The sequence below is a fragment of the Hyaena hyaena genome, unplaced genomic scaffold, assembly GCF_003009895.1.
Source record: "Hyaena hyaena isolate Hyena2069 unplaced genomic scaffold, ASM300989v1 scaffold_997, whole genome shotgun sequence".
Taxonomy (NCBI): Eukaryota; Metazoa; Chordata; class Mammalia; order Carnivora; family Hyaenidae; genus Hyaena; species Hyaena hyaena.
The window spans coordinates 491846-509513 of NW_024081628.1; the positions used below are offsets into that span (position 1 = coordinate 491846).

Sequence of the window (17668 nt, forward strand, 5' to 3'; positions counted from 1 at the left end):
CCTCTAGCTGTTCCTGGTGCCCTTTGTCACTGTTATAAGGGCTCGCTGCAGGAGGTGTTTCCTCCTTGGAGGGCATGAGTGAGGGAGGGGCAGGGAGCTAGAATCCCAAGCAGGTTCCACACTACCAGTGCAGAGCTGTGAGATCATGACCTGAGCCGAAATCAAGAGTCAGCTGGTTACCCAACTGAGCCACCCAGGTGCCCCATTGCCTTGTTTAAAGGCAAAAAATCTGCTTCAGATTTCTTTCAGTTAACCAGAACAGGCATAGTTATCCCTCACTTTGTGAAAGTTTGCCTGACAGCATTTCACTTTTATACGAGATGTATATTAGATTAGTATGTGTTTCGCTAACTGAAAGAAATCCAGAGAGAATTTTTGCTATTATGGTGGGGAAAGTTCCCATACTAAGGTAGGTCTTTGTAACAGTGAGTGGCCTACCACGAATATTTGGAAAGCCAGGAGCTCTCCTTGCTTTACACCGATTCTGCTTATGAAAGTTTTTATAGGAACACTCCATTTGCAAATAGCAGGAAAATCTATGCTCATGTAGGTCTTTCCTATAAACCAAGAGGCTTGGACCAAATATTTGAAGAGCAGTGGATACCTTTATTGGTTTAGAGCCAGAAGGGACTTTTTTTTCTCTCCTGTTTTTCTGGATGATGAAACTAAGGCCCTGAGACTAAAACACATTCCAAATGTCCATGATTGTAATACTTGTGAGAAAAGAGGGAAAATTAAGACTGTTCTGAGCAGGTTGGTTCCCGCTGGGGATGAGGACAAGAAGGAGGTCGTGGTAGAGGGTGGTCAGCAAAGATTTCTCTGAAAAGGTGGCACTTGAGACCCACAGAAGCCAGCTGCTTGCAGGACTGAGGTAAAATCTTTCCAAGCAGAGAGAATAGAAGTGCTGTCAAGGTCCTGACTTGGTTTTTGGAGAAAGAAGGCCACTGTGGCCACAACACAATGGGGAAGAGAGAGGTGGGGGGAAAAAAAGGAGGTGCAGAGGTCCAAAGACTGGCCTTAATGTTCCTAGTGAGGGGTGTTGGATCATTTAGCCCAGCGTGAGCCACTTGAAAGTTTCCAAGAGGGGCATGACCATATCTGCTTGGTGCAGGAACCCAGGGCTGCCTACTTGCAGAATTAGGCCCCGTTCTACACTAGAAGCTTTCACGTTAGACGAGACCAACAGTACTGGAAGCAAATGCCAAATGAAACAATACTTTGGTGAAATGGTGTTTCCATTCCCATAAGTGACATATTCTGATATTTCATTCTTTTTTTTTTTTTTTTAATATTTTTATTTATTTCTAGGGGAGAGAGAGAGCGTGAGCAGGGGACGGTCAGAGAGAGAGGGAGTCACAGACTGAAACAGGCTCCAGGCTCTGAGCTGGCAGTCAGCACAGAGCCCGATGCGGGGTTCGAACCCACGAACCGCGAGATCATGACCTAAGCGAAAGTCGGACACTTAACCGACTAAGCCACCCAGGCGCCCCCTGATATTTCATTCTTGATTTGAAAAAATTTTTCTAACTTTATTTTGAGAGAGAGCATGAGCGTGGGAGAGGCAGAGAATGAGAGGGCGAAAGAGAGAATCCCAAGCAGGCTACACACTGCACAGAGCCCGACACGGGGCTCAGTTTCATGAACCGTGAGATCATGACTTGCACCAAAACTAACAGTCGGATGCTTGACCGACTGAGCCACCCAGGCACCCCTCAATTTCAAAATTTTGATTTCATGTTAATTACAGCTTACTTTGGCCCATTACAGGCTTGTAACCACCATTCAAAAACCCCTCTAAGTCCCTGTTCTGCCTCAACCCAGGAGGCAGAAAACAATAGCCCGTAGCATCTGAGTGTGCTTTATACTTACTACTGGTTTAGGTACTTTGCATGCAGGTGTTGTTTGTTGTTGTTGTTGTTTTAATTTATTTATTTCTAGGAGAGAGAGAGAGAGAGAGACAGCGTGAGCAAGGGAGGGTCAGAGAGAGAGGGAGTCACAGACTGAAACAGGCTCCAGGCTCTGAGCTGGCAGTCAGCACAGAGCCCGATGCGGGGTTCGAACCCACGAACCGCGAGATCATGACCTAAGCGAAAGTCGGACGCTCAACCGACTAAGCCACCCAGGCGCCCCTGTTGTTGTTTTTAAGTTTCTTTGAGTGAGAGAGTGTGCAAAAGAGGAAGGGACAGAGAGACTCCCAAGCACGTTCTGAGTTGCCAGCACAGCCTGATTCGGGGCTTGATCTCACAAACCATGAGATCATGTCTTTAGCTGAGATCAAGTCAGACGCTTGACCGATTGAGTCAGTCAGGTGCCCCTCATGCAGATTTTATGTGCTCCTTACCAAACTGACGGACAGCAAAGCCTGAACTCTTGGCCCCCAAATAAGCAGGAGGAAAAGCACTCTGTGATAGCTTTCATGGACTCCAACCCAAGATGAGATTGAAGGTGCAAAGAAAAGGAAGAAAAAAAGAGGAAGGGATGATGGTGATAAAGGAAGTAAGCTTGTTTCTGAGGGAAAATAGAAATGTCTCAGGGCCACAGATGGTTAAGTATTTTTCGTTACCAGATGGCCAGTGATTCCCTTCTAGTGAAATGCCAACCTACATTCTTTCAAAACTGTAATACTGAATACGCTTGGTAAATTTCTCAGTCTATAGGAGGAATGCTAGCAGCTTTAATGATGTGACTGCAGCCTTCCCAGCTAATCTGTTGCTGGCACCAGAGCCCTGTGAAAAGGCAGATGCGGATGAGCCCTTTATATGAATCGCAGGCTGACCTCACTTGATAGTTATGCAGCCTGCGACAACCTCACCCTAGGCCAGCAGGTAGTGGGCCAGAATCAGGACCTTTGACTTATTTCAAATATGGCAGGAAAGGAGTTTTTATTAACGAGAGTCTCCATCCTCCTAATCTGATCTTAAGGGGGTTAGAATTGCTCTCTTGGAGGAATCGGCCCAAACATGCATCCAGGTGTCATTCTGAGGGGGAGCCCTGATACTGCCTTATAAGATGTGACTATGAAAGAGCATCTGTGCTCAGATTCTTGTGATCGTGGAATATGGTGTTGAATCCCTGCTCTCCCAGCCCCCCGCCCCTGGCTCTGGGGGCTGGATGGGTCAGAGCACAGCAGTCCCACTTGGGAGGTAAAATTTCTGATTTATGCTTGGCTCTCACTTAGTCTCTTTAGAAAGCCCCTTTTTTTTTTTTAAGCCTCTTTGTTTGGTGGGTTAATCTACAACTCGTTCCTAAAAACTGAAACTCCAGATTTCTCCTATTTTTTGGGCAGTCCTTGAATTTAAGCCCACCTAATTTATAGACACACCTTGAAAGATAATACTTGTTCCACCGTGGAGAGTGTGTGTTCTCTTCAGCAACAAGCATGCCCCTTGCTAAAGCCCTAAGCTCGCCCACACCTGGTTGGAGCCCCGTCCAGGGGCACACCTCCCCATACTGAGCACTACACAGTAGTTGATCAAAAGCAGACTTTATCTGGATGGGGACTACTATGCCTTCTTTCTTGTCGGCCGGCCCCGTGGTGACTAGGACTCTGGCAGAGGAATGTGTTTGCAGGAAAGAGCCAAGGAGTTCACTTTCCTGAAAACCCAAAAGCTACAGCTCTAAGAGATGTTTTGCGGTAATAAAATGATATTTAAATATTGTTTCTTCAGGAGGAATGGTCTTCGGTTTAGTTTTCTTTCTCTTCCTCTTCTATTTTTCTCTTTCTTTCCTTTCTTTCCCTCCTTTCCTTCCTTCCTTTCTTTCAGTGTCTGTGTTAATGGCCATGGGAAACATGACCTTTGGTTAACTTTACTTGATGAGCTACCTTTTGTGAGGTTAATTTGTGTGAGAAGACTGGTTGGGTTTTGCTAGAGTTGATTGAGAAAGAAGGTAGGAATGCCTTAAGATGGTCTGTGTAACCACTAGAAAATGAAAACGGACAAATGGCTGGAGTGTAGTGGTATGGTTAAAAAAAAAAAAAAAAAAACTGACTCAAATTCAGAGGTCCAGAAAATAAATGTCTCCTGCAATTGATAGGGCATGAAAGAGCAGATCTACTTGTAGGGATTTCCAGTGTAGTGAATTAATATGCCCATGTACAATTTCAAGATTGTGTTTTCTTTTGGGTGTTAGTCCGGTGCCATCCATTGTGACTCTCTGCAGTAATAGAAATGTTTGCTCTACTCCTTAGGGTAGCCAGCATCCCTTTGTGGCCAGTGGGACTTGGGGACTGAATTTTTCATTTTATTTTAAATCTAAATCAGAATAGCTACATGTGCTTACTATCTGCTATAATGGAGAGTGTGATTTTTCTTTTAGTGAAAGGTGTCATTGTCTCTCATAATTTTCCCAGCAGCTCCCATTTTTTTTCTCTTTTAAAGTCTTAGGTTTTTTCACTTAGGCTTCATATTACTAATCTCGGCATGTGAAGAATTTCTCTCTCTTTGGGCCAAGATAATGATTCAAGGAAGTAACTTCACCTAATCGTACGGAAATTCACTGATGTTATGCCTTGTTAAGATTGAGATTAACATATTATAAATAAAAAGCAACCTACTCTGTAAGCGAAAGTCCTACTCTGGGATGGCAACAGAAGACCAGGTTCGGGTGAGGCTATGTTTATTTTGGTTTCTAAAAGTGTAAACTTCCCTAGAGTACACGCTGTGTAATTCTGTGGTATGAAATGACATTTCACAGTAGGAGAGAAAGTCAAAATACATCAAATGTTGTAAGAATTTGATAACTTTAGACTAAACTACTGAAACATTTCTTTGGGGAACACAGGGCAGTTTAATATAACATATCAACAGTTTAAAACATTACCATATACATGGCTATACAAAAGCACATGTATTACAGTTTGTACTTCATAGTTATTGGTCCCCCCAAATGCTCAGACATGACCACATGAAACAGGGGTTTTGGTATTTGTAATGTTGTTAGATGTGTCTAACCTGGGAGTCCACCTTAAATCAGATTCTGAGCCACATCAAATTTCATTACATTCATAGAAGAATTTCTTACTCAAGTTTATTCACTATCTTAAGCACAGCTCTTCTTTTCGTCTTGTTATTCAGATCTTCCCTATTTAAGTATAGGGGTTTACAAAACATGAAGCATCAGTGTGGCTGGCACCTCTTTTTTAGGTGATCTAAGTTTGGGTTATCATGCTGACTACAGAAATGGATGCCATCCAACTGAATGGTTGAGAGTGCTCAAAAATACTGGTCCTTTTATTTTGCCCCGTGAGAAAACTGTCTTCTGGATAGTCAGCATGGCCGCTAGCTTGGAAACAGTTTATAATCTAGAGAAGGACTGTCGTGGCATGATCTCTATGGGGTGAGCCCAGGTTATCTGCCTCTCTGACCAGCCAGAGAGGCGATGCTGCTGCAGTCAGAATGGTGGTTGGGAAACCATGGGAATCCTGTGGGAGGTGGTTGAAACATCAGTAGACCCTCCCCTTTGGCCAGTCCCTTTCCTCCAGGAAGCCTTTCCAAACTAGACTGGATCAGTTCCTTCTATTACATACGCACAGTTATCTCCAGTGCTCACCCAGATCATTTCACCCTTTTTCTGTTATTGACTCTAGCAGCAATGGAGGAAGCTAGAGAAAAGGGAGCCATATGTGCCTGACTCTTCACAGTATTGTCAGCATCTATCCAACACTGGGCCTTGTCTGAGTGGGTGAAAGGACAAAGGGATGGGGGTTGGGGCAGCAAGACCACAGATTTTGGTACTGATTGATCATCAACTGTAACTATGGCCTTAACCCTCAAACTGGCTGTGCGCTTGTTTTGGAATTAGTGTAAGGAGAAAACTGGGTCTCAGAAGCAGCAGGCTATTCTAGCAAGAGTCAAGACTACTGCTTGGACTACTGGAATAGAGCCAGCAGTGGAGTTGAGGAGCTGGCCCTGAATTTTGAATTTCGGGAGGATGGCTGGAGACCAGAGAATTTCTCCAAGTATCATCTCTGTAAATAGGGAACTGCCTGTAATGCCTTCTGAGCTTTATAGAACTAGATTGCTTTCCTGATTAAGTACTGTTTTCAACTCTGGGGAGTAGAAATTTAAAAATTCCTGTCTTATAAAATGTCTAGCTTTTCTTCAAATTCCAAACTCTTTGAAACACTTACCTTCATGGTAGAGTATCAAAAAATTTTTTTACAAAGGAGGTTTTTTTAACTAGTGGTAAATACCATTTAAAGACTATAAATCCTAAAAAATTGAATATTTTTATATGAAGAGTTACTATTGTTACCTTGAACTCTGATGCCACGAGTGCTTCGCTGTCTACTATATATTCAGCATTGTCCTGAGAACTTACATCATCCTCAATTAAGATTCTTTACTTTTATTGGCCTAATTTCAGATGAACATAAAGCACCTCATGCTTGTGCAAACCTGCACTGAGTAACTAGTGGATTATTGTATTCAGGTCATTCCTAGCAACACCATATAACACATAAACTACACAATAGTCTTGTGAATGTGCCTTTGTCTTGGATTCAACAGCTCAGAGATCTATTTAGTGGCTTTCATTCTAGTGGGATAAAATTTACCCTTTTTCACAATGAAATTAAAAAATTTTTAATGTATAGAAAAAGGGCACATTTTAAAATAAGTGTCTCACATAGTGGTCGGTTATTCTTATTGTCTTTTCACTCCCCGCTTAAAAAGGTCACTAAAGGGCACAAATAGCAGTGTCCCTAAGTTACGTTTAGGGAGTTGTAATCTGTGTACTGAGAATAGAGCTCAGTGGCTATTTTTACTCCTTCCAAATATATGTTGATTACACAAATTTGAATTAGTCACTCTACAATCCACTTAAAATGTCTTGGAATTGTGTTACGTGTGCATTGTACATGGAGAGACATTGCTGTAACTCAGAATACACAGCCTAGATGCTATTCGAAGTTCAGAAGCTGGTACGGTTTAATCCTTGGAACCTGTTGTATTCAGAAGGGCTTCTGTATCCTGTTTCGTTATTTTTCTCTTCGATTTTGTCGTTTCCTCTCATTCTTTGGATGCAGAAAGGGTTTAAGATGGGGACAAAACCCAGATAATAATAAACACTTTGGCTTTAGGTATTTTACACTGGGAAAATCATTGCCTTAATGTATCACTTTATTATCACTCAACAGCTGGCTCTTTGAAGTAAACTCCATTTTGGCTCTAGTTTAGCTGTTAGGAGAGTTTGAGTTAATTATTTGACTGTTTGTGTGATCTAGAATTAGAAATATAAGTGTACTGAGGTGAGTGGAGGAAGATTTTACAAAGATAACAAAGCCAAGAGCTGAAAGAACCATTCTGAGCACTGATGCAGAAAAATCAAAGCCACTTTTGGGGGGGCAGTTGCTTCAGAACACCCTAAAATTGAGTTCGAAAAACATTGAAAGTTCTTAAGGCTTCTTACTGATCTTTGATTTTATCCAAAAGTAAGTTTATTTTTTCTCAATTGGATAACTATAGTTTAAAAAAAAAACCTTTTTTTTTTTTTTTAATGTTTATTTACTTTTGAGAAAGAGAGACCGAGTGCAAGCTGGAGAGGGGCAGAGAGAGAGGGAGAGACACAGAATCCGAAACAGGCTCCAGGCTCTGAGCTGTCAGTACAGAGCCCAATGCAGAGCTTGAACTCATGAACTGTGAGATCATGACCTGGGTTGAAATTGGATGCTTAAGCAGACTGAGCCACCCATGGGCCCCCATTTGGTAAATACTCTGATATCTTTGTTTCATTCACTTAATGAAATCATGAATGATTATTTTTTAATTAAGGAGCATTTGGTTTGTAAGCATTTTAAATGTCATGCATTTGGCTGATATTTAAAACTCAGACCGAGTTTGAGCTTTTTGCTCTTCAGTGCCATTCCCATGCTTTAAACTTGTGGCCTCAGTGATTTTGAAAACTAAGGATTTCAATTACTTCAAAACTAGGAAACCAATCAGAGTTCATTCCACTTTAGTGTGTATAATAGGTACAAAAATTATTACTCATTTTGGTAATAGACAAATGATGGGAACTCAGTAAGCTAGGAAGTATCTCTTCATCTGTCCTGCAGGAAACATGTTACCTGGTTAAGAAGATAACCCAGATAATAGATGATGCCATGCAGATGTGTTGGAGCCAGTGCACAAAGGAGAAAGTACTGACTGAAGTAGGAAAACACCTGAGAGTATTAATTAGCCAAGGCGTCCTAGAGCCAGAAGCTCTGTCCTGGGCCTAAGAGATGTGCTAAGGCATCTATTTAAATCTGTAACTGTAACTGATGTGTCAGCTTCTATGGTAGAATGTCAGGTCCACTTCATAAAATTGAGGCATAATCTGTTTCTTATGTTTTCAGCCAGTAATCTATCCTGTCCCTGCCTCATATAGCTTATAATGATATTTTTAAAAGCTTGTCGCTAACCAAGATCGGCATCTTCTGTAGTCCTAGCTGCGAGGTGTGCTGAGCCTGGAGGCCAGGCAGGCTGGGTTCACATCTGCTGACTGTTGTGGCCTTGGGTAGCTTACTCAGCCTCTCTGCACATCTTAGCACATCTGTAAAATAGGTGATGATGCCTGCTTTGAATGATGGGTTTGAAGATTGGATCCACATAGGAAAATTCTTGGCCTGTCCTTTCTCATTATACTCATTTAAAGGTAAACTTGTTTCTTACACTTCCGATATTTTCACATATCTATCCTGAGACTAAGTTTTGCTGTTCCATCAGCTCTTCGCTGATCAGGAAGATCAGGAAGGAGAAACTATCTAAAAACCTGTGCTTAAATTTGGAAGCAATTTCAGATTCTGCAGCCCACGGTTTTCAGGAATTTGACAGTGATTATAACAAGTACAGATTTCACATTTCTGTTCATGTAGCTAAGCCAAGTAGTCTTACCTATTTCTTGAACTAAATATGTTCTAATAGAAAAGCAAGAATGGGAACTTAAATTCATCACTAAAACTGCGTTCTTAGTTCAGGCTGCTGTAACATACACCACAGACTGGGTAGCTTACTTAAACAACAGACATCTGTTTCTCATGGTCCTGGAGGTTGGGAAGTTCACTGTCAAAGGTGGTGACAGATTCATTTCTGAGTGAGGGTCCTCTTCCTAGCTTCTGAACAGCTGCCTTTTTGCTGTGTCCTCACATGGTGGCAAGAGAGGTGATTGTTCCCATTTCTTCTAATAAGGGCACTGATGTTATCCCATTGGGGATTAAGGGCTTTAACATAGGAATTTGGTAGGGGTTGGGTTGAGCACATTCAGTCATAGTAACAACGAATAAAAGTTGGTTCAAAAGTTTGTTTAAATCTGCTAGGCTATTTCCTATGGTTACTAACATTTTCTCCCCTTTATAATTATATCTCTGAGCTGAGGTGCAAAACAGTCTCTGGTTGAATATTACTGTGTCTGTGGTGGGGCGTCTGATTGAAATGCCTTCCAAGGCCAGGCAGGTACACATAATAAGAATAAGAGAATAGGGCACTGCAGACCGGAGCATGTCTCTCAGAAGAGAGCCGTTCACACCCTGCTGTTGAAGACTGGGGCCAGCTACGTGGCTTCTGGGCATTTGTGAGGGGTTTTGTTTTTGTTTTTTAAATTAAAAAAAATTTTTTAAGTTTATTTGGAGAGAGAGAGTGAGTGTGTGTGCGTGCGTGTGTGTGTGTGCGCGCGCACACGCGGACACATACATGTGAAAGGGGCAGGAGGGAGAATCTCAAGCAGGCTCTGCATTGTCAGCGCGGACTCGGGAACCCTGAGATCACTCAAGACCTGAGCTGAAGTCCCACACTTGATACTTAACAGACTGAGCCACCTAGCTGCCCCTGGGCATTTATTTTTAAGGCTGAAAATCCGGATTTGCATGTGAAATGTCAGATAGATGGTGGAGATAGTGGATGTATTGCTGCTTTTTTTTTTTTTTTTTTCCCTTTTTCCTTTTTTTTATGACAAGCCAAACAAAACCCATCTGCTGACTGGGTGTGCTTTGTGGAGCATCAGTTTCCTACCCTTTCTTTTCTCTGTCTTGGTATCTTGTACAAAGGGTATTCTCAAGTTTTCCCTGTATGATCCATTTCTATACCTTTTCACTTACATATGGATAGTGTTTTATTTCAACTGTAAATCATGATTCATAGTCTTCACTATTTGTACCAACTCTCGTGATTTAAAGCATGTGATTTCAGGGGAAACAAAAGTAGGTTCTATTTGTACTCCACCCAGAAAAGTCCTCCTTTGGTATTTAACTCCTGATTTTATCAGAATTCCACCAGGTATTGTTATCAATGCAGTAGTGCACCTTACACTGTAAATTTTATATGGTTTCAGAGTGGGCACATTGCGTTAAGTTACTCATGAAAAACCAAAACTAAATTGTTGAAACTCCTAAAATACATTTCCATATTGGTGTGTTTATGACTGTGAATTAACTCTCCAACAATGCGACTTACAGTGGGACTTAATAACCTGCCAGTAGATGGGGCGCCTGGGTGGCTTAGTCGGTTAAGCGTCCGACTTCCGCTTAGGTCATGATCTCGCGGTTCGTGGGTTCGAGCCCTGCGTCGGGCTCTGTGCTGACTGCCAGCTCAGAGCCTGGAGCCTGTTTCAGATTCTGTGTCTCCCTCTCTCTCTGACCCTCCCCTGCTCACGCTGTGTGTGTGTGTCTCTCTCTCTCTCCTAGAAATAAATAAAAATATTAAAAAAAAAAAAATAACCTGCCAGTAGATAAGGAAAATCTACCATTATTAGAATGCCCAGATAACTACTTACTTGCCATTGCCATATGAGGAAATAAATTGCAAAATGCAGCTTCTTTGTGTAACTGCAGTTTACAGAACCTTAGTTTTGAAATATTTCTCTTTCGAAGTACAGTCTGTCAAAATGGGCATCTTGACCTTTCTTTAGGATATTAGTAGAGCAGAAGAAAGAAACAATTAAGGAATAAGTTCTCGTCCTCAAACAGTGCCACTGTTGACTGATGAGTTTCTCCAGGTTTTCATGTTATGCGAAAGAGCACGCATTGTGTGCAGTGTAAGCAGATGTGACGGTCTCTAGTTACTGTGGGTCCTTTCCAACCTTCGTTTTTCTGCCTTCTAAAGGTCACACGGGAAGGAGGAGTGTGGAAGGTTAACCTCTCTTTTACTTTCAATAGGTGGAATACATGTTGGTGTCTTTTGATCATGAAAATAAGAGAGTCCAGTTGGTCCTGTCTGGAGAGGAAGTTCTTGAGACTCTACAAGAAAAGGGAGAAAGGACAAACCCAAAGTAAGCTGATAAACTGAAGGATTGTTACAGTGTTTCTGAAACTGCTACAACTATTAAAATAGAATCTTTCCTCAGATGTATAGGAGACAGGATGGCATAGTGGTTGAGGGCACAGGCTCTGGTTCTGAGTTGCCGGGTTGCAAACCCTGGTTCCCCTATTTCATAGCTGGGTATAACCTTGCACAAGTTACTTCTCTGTGCCTCTGTTTCCTCATCTGTAAAGTAGGGATAATAATACTCTCCATGTAGGATGTTGACATTTACTATATATTAATGTATTATAAAGCACTTAGAACTATAAACTCCATATGAAACTTATTAAATATTAATAAATGTTTAAAAAAAAAAAAAAAAAAACCATTGACCAAGCATTACTGTGATCACAAATCCTGGTGCAAGATCGAACTTACAGAGGAATTTGTTTGACTGGTGGGAGGTTTTTTCAGTATTCCCTTAAGTAGACAAAGAGGTGAAGGGGCATGTCCTTTCCAGTTCATTTTTCTGCTCACTTGATTTTGGGAGGCAGCATTTGAGTTTGGAGCCCAGCATTGAACTGAAAGAGCCCGTAAGGCCTCCTCTCCTTTCTCACAAAGTGGACTAGCTTGTCTTGGACAGGGAGTGCCCCGTGTGTGGTTTTCGGTTACTTAATATTTTGGGTCCAGTACTTTTAACCCTTACATGGTTGGAGAGCTCTGGAGAATTATCAGCCTTTGAGAACTGTGAAGGAGTTCTTAGCTTCATTTATACTGAACAGTTTCTACATTTTCTTTAATTGGCTTTTTAAAAACTTGTAAAAATTGAGTAGACAGCAGCAAGATATGATGGAATGGAATTTTCCTTCCTCTGTAGCCATCCTACCCTGTGGAGACCAGAGTACGGCAGTTACATGATTGAAGGCACACCTGGACAGCCGTACGGAGGAACAATGTCCGAGTTCAACACAGTTGAAGACAACATGAGAAAACGCCGGAAGGAGGCAACCTCTTTATTAGGAGAAAATCAGGCTCTTTGCACAATAACTTCGTTTCCCAGGTTAGTTCCTATATTAACATGCCCCAGCAGATAGTTAAGAGCTTCAGGTTATTAAAAGCAAATCATGACCCAAGCATTTGACCGCACGGTTCTCATACTTCATAAACAGTTCATACTTTATATACTGCCTTTGATAGAATCTGTAACGTGTAGAGCTGCAGGCAAAAATTGCACACCAGTTCCAGTCGGTGGGTGGTGGCCCAGAGCATTGTGGTGAGTGCACTGGTCTGGCCTCAGTGGGCACGACCGTGGGGATCGCTGTGACGGATAGCCCCATGGCAGTGCCCACCGCAGGCCCGGCTGGCAGGGGCAGCGCGTCTGCCCAGCAGTTCTGACCCTGTAAGGAGTAGCTGAGTCTCTGATGATCATCAAGTGCTCTTCTCACTTGGCTCTAACAATCACTTCCCCAAGCCTGTTTGCCCACTAGTGAATGGTGGTACTGGTGGCTGAGGGGAGGGCCACCTGTTGGAAGACTGGCATCCTTGCTTCCAGTCTGCTCTTGATCCATCTTAACTGTGAACGAGGGGGTCATCAGGCCATGTTTGAGTGTTGTGTCGAAAAGGCAATTTACAGTTTGTCCTCAAATCTAGTTATGGCTGAAAGTTCATAAAAGTCAATCTCGAGTAAACATAAATAGTGAAGCTATATTCCTAGCTTAGAAGGAGGTATGTAAATATCGACAGTTAAACCTAGGAGCTCTGCATAGGAATGCAGTTCTCCCAAATTGTCAATCTGGCTTATCTATGCTAGATATCTGTCAGATTGTGGCAAAGTATGCTTACCTCCTCAAAAGTTCAAAAGAGCTTTGTTTGGGGATTGGTTTCCTTGGACTGGAACACTTAGAACTATTTTATACCCTCCCTTTTTTTTTGTTGTTGATAAATGTCCATAATGAACACAGGTGTTCGGCATTTTACCACTGGTCTTGGAAGGACACCGAATAGGAATTTTCTTTGTAAAAGTCTCCATCTTTTTTTTTTTTTTTTTCTAGGAGAGAGAGAGAGAGAGAGAGAGAGAGCGAGCGTGAGCAGGGGAGGGTCAGAGAGAGAGGGAGTCACAGACTGAAACAGGCTCCAGGCTCTGAGCTGGCAGTCAGCACAGAGCCCGGCGCGGGGCCCGAACCCATGAACCGCAAGATCATGACCTAAGCGAAAGTCGGACGCTTAACCGACTAAGCCACCCAGGCGCCCCATGTAAAAGTCTCCATCTTAACCTCTAAGTAGCTGAGACCCTATTTGAGCAACTTGGACATTTAGAGATACATCTCTTGTTTCCTGTGATTCATTGATTCCATTATGCAGACCGCTCCTCTTTCCCTGCCAAAATAAAATCCCTAGCTGAAGGAGGGTGGACAGGTTTGCTTGGAAGAGAATTGGCATGGCCCTTTGCCCTAGGTTTTTAAGGAGGAAGTAAAAAAAAAAAAAAAATTCCTGACTGTGCCCATCACTCTGATCCTTGCGTGCCCACTCCATGCCAGGCCCATGCAGCGTGGGGTGCCAGGCCCATGCAGTGTGGGGTGCCGTCCTAAAGGCAGAGGGGCACAGTTGTTGCCTGTGCGGAGACTGATCAGATACCTGCAGATCCACTGAACGGAAAGTTGAGGTAGCGCTGTGGGGAAAAGATGGGTGGTCAGGTGGGCTCTGCCCAGGATGTGGGGTAGGAGTCCTGGTGGGAATTGAGTGGGAGTGGGGAGGGGAGGGATGGCCTAGGAAGAGGGAGCAGAGTGGGCAGATGTCCCAGGATGAACGGGGAGAGCATGTAGAGCCTTGTGAGAACCAGAAGAAGGCTGGCCGGTGGGTGCTTAGAGTGTAGGGGAACCTGTGCAGGTAGTTGGTGGGGCCACATGAGGTTAACTGAGAATTTGGGTTGCTATCCTAAAGGCAGTAGGAGTTATAAAGGGAGAGTTGAGACAGAGGAGTAAGGTTTTTATTCCAAAAATTGAATTTTTTTAAAAAGGCTTAGTCATACATTGTTTGATAGGGTATTTTTGGATTTGTAAACAAAACAAAAATAATTATTACTTAGTTGTAGAAAGTTCGCCTTATACCCATGGTAAATGATAAAGAAGGTTTTGTTTGGGGGTCAAGAGAGAAAGGAGTACTCCGTTTCTTAAGTGTAAACAGTGTGATTTTTCTCTCTGTAAAGAGGCAAAACTCTGTATCATGGATCTTGAAACCCAAACAGTGCCCAAGAGAATAGTTAAATGTAAGCAGACTTAAAGGGAATATTTAGTTCCTCAGTCATACTAGCTTCAAGTCAAGTGTTCACTAGTCACACGCATCGGACACACTGGTATTGCACAGCGCAGACATTAAACATTTCCTCTTGTGACAGAAAGCTTTGTGGATGGTGTGAAAAGCAGTGCTGTAGGAGTCTGAAGACCTGAGTTCTGACTGCTTACGTCCTTGTCCTTTCCATTCAGCCTAATTCTGGTTGGCTAAGAATCCCCAAGATTGAAGCTTGCCACTCTTCCAGGACTTCTCCGGAGTTTGCAGGCTCATAGTAGATCATGCACATAGCTGCAAGAATTCTCAGGAACCCTCGTTAAAGCTGGAAACGGTTTCCTAGATAAGATCAGCAAATTCAGTTGTTGTTCACAAGGCGGATGTAGGCAGCCAGCAGGTACTTTATTTTATAAAAGGTTGGGGCTGAAAATAAAGCATGGGCTAGTCTTGACTCTTAGGCCAGAAGTTTCCTACCACTGATCTAAAGCCCTGACAAGAGCCTCCCTTGTTTTGCCTTCATGAACTTTGTCAGTCTTTGTCCTCTCTCACAGCAGCACACTTAACCATGACCTTAAACTTCTTAACCTGAAGAACTGGTGGAGTCACTGCAGTTGATGTGGAATTTGAGTTTTTCATCTAGGGATAAATACAGAGCTTCATTTTTGCATTGGAATTAAAGCTCTTCTTTAGGTCAAGTAACATAATAAGGTTAGGTTTCAGACATCAGAGGTAGATGTCAGGGGTGGAGGGGACATCTGTAGAGACACTACCTAATCTTGAGAACTCCTGAGGTGACCTGGAGAGGCAAAAAACAAGAGAGCCCTTCCATATTTGAACAAAGCTTATCAACAGGTTGGGGGGTGGGGGTGGTGTGCAGGGAGCAAAAGATAATCTGAGAAATGAGAGCTAGTAAAGGAAGACCTCTCAGAAGCTGCATTGGGGGAACCAACACCAGTGACAGTTGATATGACTGAGCCTAGGGACTTCCGTGCTGTTGGTCCTTGCTGTTAAGTGACGAGATGGGCAGAGGCGAATAAGCTCTGTGGAGATCCCAAGTGGATGAAAGGTCGGTCTCTAATACAGTCACTAAAGGGCCACAGTCACAAAAGATGTTGGCGAAGAAGGCCAAGTGCTGAAAGGGTGTTTGTAAAACACAGTATTGACATGGTGTCCATGTGCTGACCTTCCTCAGTGGGTAACAGGGACAAGCATGGTTCTTAACAGGGGAGGTGATGGTGAGGCAGAGTTAACTTTTGAAGATCAATCCTGCCTACTTAGTTCTTTGATTTGTTTTAGATTAGGCTGTCCTGGGTTCACGCTGCCAGAGTTCAAACCCAACCCACTGGAAGGAGGTGCTTCTAAGTCCCTCTTCTTTCCTGATGAAGCCATAAACAAGCATCCCCGTTTCAGGTGAGTATGGCTCTGCGTCTGAGTGCAGATGTGCCTCACTCTTACCCCCACCTTCTGGGAGTAAGGTACTCCTTTCCAGAATCCTTATAGCAGTTGCTGAACTCAGGCTCCTCTTGTAACTAACCAGAGGAGCCAGCGGGCATATGTGCACGTGGTTGGTTGCTTGATTGTTACTTCTTAGAGCCTGGCTGACTTGCCCATTTTCCAAGTCATATTCAAGTCATTAGCTTCTTTAATGTGGAACAACATTCTTGAGCAAGAAGCAGAGGAAGTGGTGTTAATGCAAACCCTTCTTACGAAACATTCCCTTAGAATATCTTGATCTACATTAAAGTCACTGTCTTCTTTAATGTGCAGATGCTTTTCAGTCCTAGTTCCAAAAATGCCTGTTTGGGGAAGTTTTCTCTTAGGGGCAGAAAAGGTAGGAATAACTGAGTGACCTACTCCTCCCACTCAATATACCTTCAGAATGAGGCAAAGTGAGGGGGGGAAAAAAAGGTACAACTCTGTACCTTCTGCTCTATTAACTTGTAGCTCTGTCTGTAGTTTCATTCCTGGGTTTTAAGTTGCTTTAGGACCCACACTAGTGTGATCTTGCTTTGTACCTTGAGTTTCCTTTGTCAGCCTCAGCTTAGGCTCCTGATCTACAGGCAGGGACCTCAGGACTTGTCAGTGTTGTCTCCTTTAACAGGTCTGCACACCTGCTATATGCAGAGCCTCTTGGGGGAAAACCGATTTATAGACCTCACTCCCAACTTCAAATGTTATATTGTGCCAAGGGGAAAATAGAGATAGTCGGCTACAGGAAAAGAAAGATTATACTGGATGCCGAAAGGCAGAGGCACCAGAGACCCTCCTTAGAGAAAGGATGCTTCTAGCTAGGGGATCACAGCAGGCACATGAAGGCGATGACCTGCATGTTGAGTCTGTGTCACCACTGTCCACTAGAATCATAACGTCAGCCCCAGATACAATTTTAAGTTTGCTAGTAGCCACATGAAAAAGTAAAAAAGATGGACTTAATTTTATATTTTCTTTAATCCAGTTTATCCAAAATTATATCAATATGTATCAGTATTTTAAAGTTATTGATAAGACCTTTTACTTTATTTTTATAGTAAGTCTTCACAATTTGGTGTGTATATTATCTTTACACCATATTATAATTAGGACTAGCCACACTTCAAGGGCACAATAGCTACAGTGGGCCTGGTGGTTTCTGGATTAGACACTGTGGGTCTGGAGAAGTATTAACATTGCAGATTGGGAGGGCAGTAACAAGGTATTGGGGCTACAGGGATGCTTAGGGAAAGTGCATACTTTCCCTAAAGTCTTTGGAGCTAATGTAGAGAATGTTACAAACATACAGTGAGACCAGACCATGGCAGACCCTGGACACTTGAAATCGATTTGGTAAGTTACAGGGAACTGGAGAATCGGGGGTTGAACAGGGAAGAGAACGGCATTCTTGAGCAAAAGGCAGATGAAGTGTTAATGCAAAGCCTTCTTATAGAACATTCCCTCAGAATATCGTGAGCCACATAAATATTCAGCAGGATTACCTCGGAGAATTGGTTTGAAGGAGGATTTCATTTTGTTTATTTGTATATGATCAAATTCTTCTTGTACATGATGGTTCTTAGGTGACCAATTCCTGACATTTGGTTGTCTGTTCTAGTACCCTAACAAGAAATATCCGACACAGGAGAGGAGAGAAGGTTGTCATCAATGTACCAAGTAAGTCCACAGTGAGGGGG

At 42.8% G+C, this 17668-nt stretch overlaps 1 protein-coding gene across 1 annotated transcript in view; it reads left to right on the forward strand.

Annotated features, from left to right (window-relative positions):
• The window catches only part of GCLC (glutamate-cysteine ligase catalytic subunit), a 51573-nt gene that overhangs the window by 14205 nt on the left and 19700 nt on the right, over nucleotides 1–17668 (forward strand). Inside the window, exons 2-5 of the mRNA XM_039221677.1 lie at nucleotides 11132–11244; nucleotides 12094–12276; nucleotides 15798–15911; nucleotides 17590–17648. Of these exons, the coding sequence (XP_039077608.1) occupies nucleotides 11132–11244; nucleotides 12094–12276; nucleotides 15798–15911; nucleotides 17590–17648 (469 nt within the window). The remainder of the gene's footprint in view (nucleotides 1–11131; nucleotides 11245–12093; nucleotides 12277–15797; nucleotides 15912–17589; nucleotides 17649–17668) is intronic.